Below are 7770 nucleotides of genomic sequence, written 5' to 3' on the forward strand. Positions count from 1 at the left end.
TGTAATTAAATGCCCTAATTTTTTCCACCGCATGCAAACATAGTACTCGTATTCCTAATCAAATATAAGAATATGATGGGAAAATGAACATCGGATAAGTATCTAATTTTATACATATTTTTCTTTAATACCGTTTATTCTTAAATAAAACGTCTTACTCCACAATATCATAGGCACTGATTTTGTTTGACATTGCACTGTTAATTTTTTTATGTACACTTTACTGTTCTTTTTAATTTTTAAATGTCTTATTTTTGTCATTTTTTTTCAAAAGGAATTGTATCCTGAATTTGATCATACCATGTCAGCAATAAAGTCAGTTGTCATTTTGTTTGTTGCAGCTGCTGTTACAGCTGCATTGATGATGTGCTTGTTGAAACACCTGTGTTGTGAGCTGGGAACTTAAGAACACGGCTTAGGCATATACCCAAGTTCTTGTCTAAACAGTGTTTAATGCCTGGGGATTTAATTGAAAATTCATCTGTACACTTTTTCAGATCGTAACAGAAACGTATATTCAACACATCAATGTGTTATTGGTCTGTTTGCAAATTGTAGACACGCTTACTCATTACTTTAAAAACACTGCTTATTATCCAGGCAGTATTTATTCGTGGCGTAACACCGCCGAAGGGCACAAAGTTTCGCAAGTGGATGGCAGCTGCTGCAAGTCGAGAACAGTCATCACATTTGCCCAGATACTTGTCCTTGGTGTAGAGAATATTCATGCGCTCGGAGTCGCAGGTTGGCTAAGGAAGACCCCATGTAGCTCCCTCCCATCTGTCCTGCATTTGCCATGCTGCTTCCGTAGCTCCCAGCTAAGCCTTTGCGATCAAAGAAAAGGAATGGTGGTCAGAAATTGAGATGGCATTTTCAACAGTTAAACATTGTCAATCATCAACAAATCAATTAGATACTAGAAAAATCATCAACAGAGCAATTAGACTTTAGAAAATCATCAACAAATCTTCAGCGTTGTGGCTATCTAGACTGACTGTTATTCCAAATGCTGGACTTGACTCGGAACTTCTACCTACCGGGTGGTAAAGATGTGCACATGGGCGTAGGGGAGCTTGTCGGAGGAAAATGAGACAAGTACGGCGGTGTAGTTGTTCCCACAGCGCCGGTTGATCCTTTCCAAGGGCCTACTCCAACTCCCATGCCAATGCCTACGCCCACACTCCCATACCCACTGTAGTCGCACATGGCCATACTGGTATTACCTGGAAAGGTCTCTTCATTTGGAAAACTGGTATATAATGTGAAGGTCAATTTTACCTTACATTTTAGAAAAATGAAGCTAGCAAAGTATGTTACTGTACTTTGATTGATAATTTATAAATAATTTGTTTTGTATTTGTACATTCAGAAAAAGTGTTACTTAATAGGAACTAATGGACATTGTCAGAACAGACGCCAGTTTACAGACATCAGTAAATCATCCGGCTGCCGGTAATTGGATAGGTTTTCAATGGCATTTTCATTTGGCTGGTAATCTAAGCTAAGTGAGTTCATTAACGTAGAAACTAATGGAGAGAGGGTTGGAATGTTAAGTAAAACATTGAATATCCTGTTAAAAATGAAATTGAGAGATTCTTGAATGACTGAGATTTACAAATATAAATTTGTAATTTCTTGTTAGATTAAGCAGTATACTCCCGGCGTGCGTGAAGAGGTTTTTTTCTTGTTGGTTTCTTAGAAAGTCAAGGGCCATTAGTTATGGCTGAATAGCCGGGACACGCACAAGTTTTCTTATAATTTTCAAGGTAGCCTTCACTATTAAAGAATTCGGTTTTAAATCTTCTCAACTGTCTTAGGTAAGTAGACTTTCAACATCGCATCTTCCAACTGTCCCTTCTTTCCAGAGTGAATGTGTGTACAGTATGTTCATCGTCTAGTTCTTTTTCAAACGTGTGCTATTTACCGGTAGGCCTGGGTGCCAGTGGTTGTTCTACTGGGCCTGTTGTAGGAGCCATAGAAGGCGTTGAATCAGCTGGACGGAAAGACGTGGAACGCTGGGCTAGAACGCTTCGCTCATTTCGTCTGAACTTGGCCCGTCTGTTTTGAAACCATACCTGTAGAAGGAAAGATAATAAATATATAGTTTTGGTTATGGGAAATAGAACGTTGACTAATCGTGAAAGAGGGAAAAGGTTAACCAACTGGAAAATTTCAACTGTTATTACATAGGCTGCAGCTGCTGCATATGCGATTGTTCTTTGTTTATCATCGTCTTGCATTTGGAAACTGTTTCCCAGCGCTTGCTTATACATTTTCCGGTTGTTAAGAATCGTCAGTGCAAACCATTTTTCTGGCGCATAACTGACATCGAATGTTATTTTAGCTCCTCTTGAACGCGACTTGTAAAGAACCTCCTCTAAAGAAACTGTTCCCTTCAATATTTAATTGAGCAGTTTTCGTTGAGGAGAATACCAGCAAATTAAATGAAGTTAAAAGTTGTGCATTTTAGTTTAAAAATTAGTCGGCAATGATATTACCTGCTCAGGGGTTCAAGGACAAAATTATTGTTGAATATTTCCTGTTAGACATACGTCTGTTAAAGTAAGGGTGTAGTGATTTACAATTTCATCATTTGCTATTAGTGAATAATAAATCTGTTTGAACTTATACGCGTCTGAAAATGAACTTTGGCAAATTGGCATTGTGGGTGTTCCGGTATTTCTACAAGTATGTGGAACTGCCGTAGAATTTTTTCTTAGGCACTTTTTTTTTTCTTTGTTTTTGTATACTGTATTGAGAATGCCTAGTATAGAGCAATAGAATGTTATAAGTTTATTCAAATTGTCATTAGTATTATTTCTGTGATGAAACTATTCTCTGGTTAGAATTGCCCTCTGCTAAAACTAGCCGTTATTTGCCTTCGGTTGGGTTTGTTTTTTTTTTTTTTATCATATAGCGTACTGTAAAATTATGATTTCGGTGTATGAAAATTTTCTCTTATCAGCTGGGCCATCTTCACATAGTTTTAGTTGGCTCACATTCCGTTTTCGTTATTTACTGAAGGCTTATCATAGACTATCATTATAGTTGCACTCCTGATTTTCGTAATGATTGTAAGGGACGATCACTTTTCTCATTTTATTTAATGAGTTTTCAGCAGTCTTGAGTTTCATTTACAGTTTTAAAAAGTAAAGGTGTACCTTTACTCTATTAACTACCGATTTTAAATGGCCTAGCTATAAAGAAGATGGTTTGCAAAACGCATTAAAATTGTTATTATTGGTGAAATGTTAATCTCCAATGTTCCTGTTGAAAAGGTTTTGTGCACAGGGTGCAGCACTTAGACCATAATTGGTATAATATTGGGACTTTGACTTCACAGCTTTAAGAATAGGATAAAGAGTTATTGTTTGGTTTTATTAAAGCATCCATTCAGTGTTTGAATTGTTTTTCTGTTTACATTCCTTTAAGAATCACGATTAATTAGAATCTCATCACTCAGAATAAGGTTGAAATTAAGATCTTTTTAATATATCTTTTTTTACCGTCCACGTTATTTTCTTTAATTTATTGATAACTTTCCAGTACTAATGGAGAGAGAGCGAGAGAGAGAGAGAACGTATAATTAAGTTTTATGCTTTTCGAAATGTTAATAAACTTCGTGAACATTGAGTTAATTCCAGGTAAAATTCTTGTTGCGTTACAATTAATGTTATCTGATGACTCATGTATATATATATATATATATATATATATATATATATATATATATATATATATATATATATATATATATATATATACTGTATATATATACACATATATATATATATATATATATATATATATATATATATATATATATATATATATATATATAGAGGTAGATATATAAAAAAAAGACGTTTACTGATTTGGGCACCAACTTTTTAGATTCTGTTTTCATAATTTTAACAATGATGCCATGATAACCCTTGGTCATAGGGCTCTCACACTCTTCTCTGGAATGCACCCTTTCATAACAAGATTCTCTTTTTGGTCCAATTTAATGATGATTGTTTAAAAAAAAAAAACTGCTCAACTGTTTATAAATTTTTAGATAAATTATTTTTCCCCATGATCCAAGCACCTACTGGTTTGCATATTTACTCGTCTCAGACACTGTGTCGGCACCATTAAGATACAACTGAGGGTTACCATCAATTCTTATTGGAGAGTTCGACATAATACTGAGTACTCAAAATAAATGAAAAAATGATTCTCAAAGCACCTGAGAAAATACACCAAGAGGAAGGCAACTAATTCATATAAAAACCGTGAAATTACTGCACAAGCACACGGTAACGTTTCTCTTTTGATTTTAGAATCTCTTAATAAAACAATGGGAACTAAACCTCAACAACCAATTATTTTCTCTGCCTCTTCATTTCGCCTAAACTGCTCCTTTCAAAGTCTTCATTCTAGCTATACGAGTATTCGTATCCATAGTCACTCGGAGTTCTTAACTTACACTGAAGCTGAGAAGTTGGGCTTCTTAGTTGTTCTGATTTCATTTATTTGGGTACTTTGAAGATTTTCTATTATTTGCTTTTATTCATGTTTTAAATTCCGTGTTTGAGTGACTTTTAGTTCTAAATTTTGCAGTGTTCTTAAAACACATTTTCTCTTTAGTGTTTTTATCTTCTTGATAACTGGTACTAAATTTTTCAACTAAGTTTTATTCATATGTACATTTTTAGGTGTATTTAGCCTCAAAAATAGGATGAGTCCCGAAACGTTGGCCAATAAACATAAAAAAAAAACATCCTGACTATTCGTCGTCTTTTCCATCTCTAGAGCTCTTTACCAATAATGCCATCTCTCTCTCTCTCTCTCTCTCTCTCTCTCTCTCTCTCTCTCTCTAGCTCTCTATATATACAGAAAGAGAGAGAGAGAGAGAGAGAGAGAGAGAGAGAGAGAGAGAGAGAGAGAGATGACATTGTTAGTGATGACTGCGAATGGTTGCCAGTAATTTCCGGGCCTAAAATTTCGTATTTGACAATAGTGGCAATTTCATTACAACGGTAAGAGAAAATATTTAAAAATAGGTGATAAAACTTATCGGTATCTTAAACAAATTATTTTCTTAAACATAAATTATCCTTTAGTATATATATATATATATATATATATATATATATATATATATATATATATATATATATATATATATATATATATATATATATATATATATAACTGTTTTCTTTGTATTGTTCTTTACCTTCCTTGGAACACTGGATGTCATGTACAGTAAATTCAAACATAACAGTTTTGGCATTGATAGTTCATAATGTTAGAGAATTCTAACACCAGTACAAAAAGAACAATTAGATGGAGTAATGGACAGAGGCAATATGAGAATATATATATATATATAATATATATATATATATATATATATATATATATATATATATATATATATATATATATATATATATATATATAATGTCTATATATGTATATATATATATATATATATATATATATATATATATATATATATATATATATATATAATATACAGTATATGTCTATATATATATATATTATATTATGTGCATCTGTAAAATTTACGTATATAGATTTATAGTACACATAGAAACACTATACACATAATAAGTCATTAGCTACGTTGCCGAAATTCTTCCTGACTTATAATCTGACTACAGTTAATCTGCATTCCTCAATTCGGGTTCTTTAATCCGGTCATAAAATCCTACTAATCCCTCCCAAGGGTTGTCCAGAGGAAAAAGACCGTTCCGGGACAAGGCCGAGTTAATTTACGATCTGCCATCAGTTGAGGAGTCAATAACAGTGTTTTTTATCGCATTGTATCATTTACTTTCATCACGGAGTCTGGGATGGATATTAGGCATTAGTATAATTTATTTAGATAATTAGACGCTAGATCATCCCCACCCTACCTTTTGATCAAAGCAGTTTAATGTATGATTTCAATTCTTCCGATTTCATTTAATTTTACGTCTTCGCGGTTAGATACGCAGAACAAGTCAAACTGTTTGCCGTTATCAGACTTATAAAAGAAATATAATAGTATGGGAAGGTGTGGCAATGTGTCTGCCACATCTACACGGCATCCAAACTTAGGTCAAAGCTTTATGAATCAAATCAGAGAAAAGTGGCACCGTCTAAAGAGTAATATATGTTCGTAGTCGTTTTGGTTCGACTATCATATTGATAACTGGCGAATAAAAACATTTGTAAGGTAGCGACGTAGGTGGTATTTTAGATGTGGGTAGCCTTTGATTGAAATGATCGGCTGTTGTTTACAGCTCTAGTTACCTCCCACCTGCGGCGAATTTGGTCGGCTTGACATTAGGGTTCGGAATTATGCCGAGTCTTTTGAAATATTCCAGTTCCTTGTTTCACTGATGATGGCCAGCTCGGAACTCCCTTGTCGACGGTCAAAAGTCATGGGGAAAGTGGAAATCGTTTTAGCTACCTGTACAAAAGGAGTTCCGCCTAAACCAAACTCAATGCAGGTGGAGAGTCCAAAAAAGAGATGAAAACAACTGATCCAGGATACTCAATAGGTATATATATATATATATATATATATATATATATATATATATATATATATATATATATATATATAAAACTATATATATTATATAATATATATATATATATATATATATATATATATATATATATATATATATATATATATATATATATATATATATATATATATATATATATATTTGTGTGTGTGTGTATATGTGTGTGTGTGTTTTACTTTATCATACATTTTATAACTGCTCCTAAAAAGAAGCTTATTCGATATCCTTTGTGTAGAGGAAAAGGGATTTGGCGCGAGCGAACATGAAAAGAATAGGTGGGGTCGGATCAAAATTCAATACCTACAGTATGTAGCCATCATGCATGGTACAGGTTGCTAATTCTTGAACTCCTGCTGATTCAGGCATCAGGCCTCTCTTCTACCATGATGAAAAGTTTAATGCTTTCCAACGCTTTTCTGTAAGCCCTAAGAGATCTTGATAACCACCACCAAATAATAACAATTCAATTTTCAGTAACTGCAAAGACCGTAGGCGAAACAGCGGAGGGGCTATATTCCGATATTATCCAGCCAAGTGTCTTCATGTTAAAAAAAGCGATAATTATTTATAGTTTATTGACGTTAATTCTGAGTGAAATAAATGTAAATTGATTCACTTGACTGATTTATAATTTTAATATATGTTCAGTGCATGTGACATTTATGTGGCTCCAACCTAAATAATGACCATTATTTATTATATTTTTAAAACGGGTGAATATATAATTTCACTGAATAAATCATTTCTCCATATCAGTAATACTGCTTCTAGAACTTACCTCTTATGCTAATATCTCTCTCTTCCCCTTTCTTTCCATATATATATATATATATATATATATATATATATATATATATATATATTATATAAATATATATATGTATATATATATATAATCTTCTTCGTTTAACATGCTTTTTCCCATTTTTCATATGGGGTAAGCACGATGCCTTCTTTTGAAGGACTTTGATCGGCTGCCCTGCCTGACATCGCTTCGACCCCGGTAGCACATGTGTATATGTATCGTGCCAAATCCCCAGCTCCCTTTCTCCCAGCAGCGAGAAGACGTGAGCGGTTAGTCCGCCAGTTCGAGACGTGTGAGGTGTCTGTTATGTTTTTAGAAGATGTTGGAGTGGCTTTGTTTGTGTGTATTAGTCTGGAACACCCATTTGCTTTC

The 7770-nt window shown here is 33.5% G+C and overlaps 1 protein-coding gene across 1 annotated transcript in view; it reads right to left on the reverse strand.

Moving 5' to 3' along the window:
* Positions 1-229: 229 nt before the first annotated feature.
* Positions 230-7770, reverse strand: part of LOC136833488 (retinal homeobox protein Rx2-like) — a 286318-nt gene continuing 278777 nt past the window's right edge. Inside the window, 3 exon segments of the mRNA XM_067095702.1 lie at positions 230-824; positions 1038-1223; positions 1925-2075. Of these exon segments, the coding sequence (XP_066951803.1) occupies positions 685-824; positions 1038-1223; positions 1925-2075 (477 nt within the window). The 3' untranslated portion in view covers positions 230-684.

This window comes from Macrobrachium rosenbergii, chromosome 51, assembly GCF_040412425.1.
Source record: "Macrobrachium rosenbergii isolate ZJJX-2024 chromosome 51, ASM4041242v1, whole genome shotgun sequence".
Taxonomy (NCBI): domain Eukaryota; kingdom Metazoa; phylum Arthropoda; class Malacostraca; order Decapoda; family Palaemonidae; genus Macrobrachium; species Macrobrachium rosenbergii.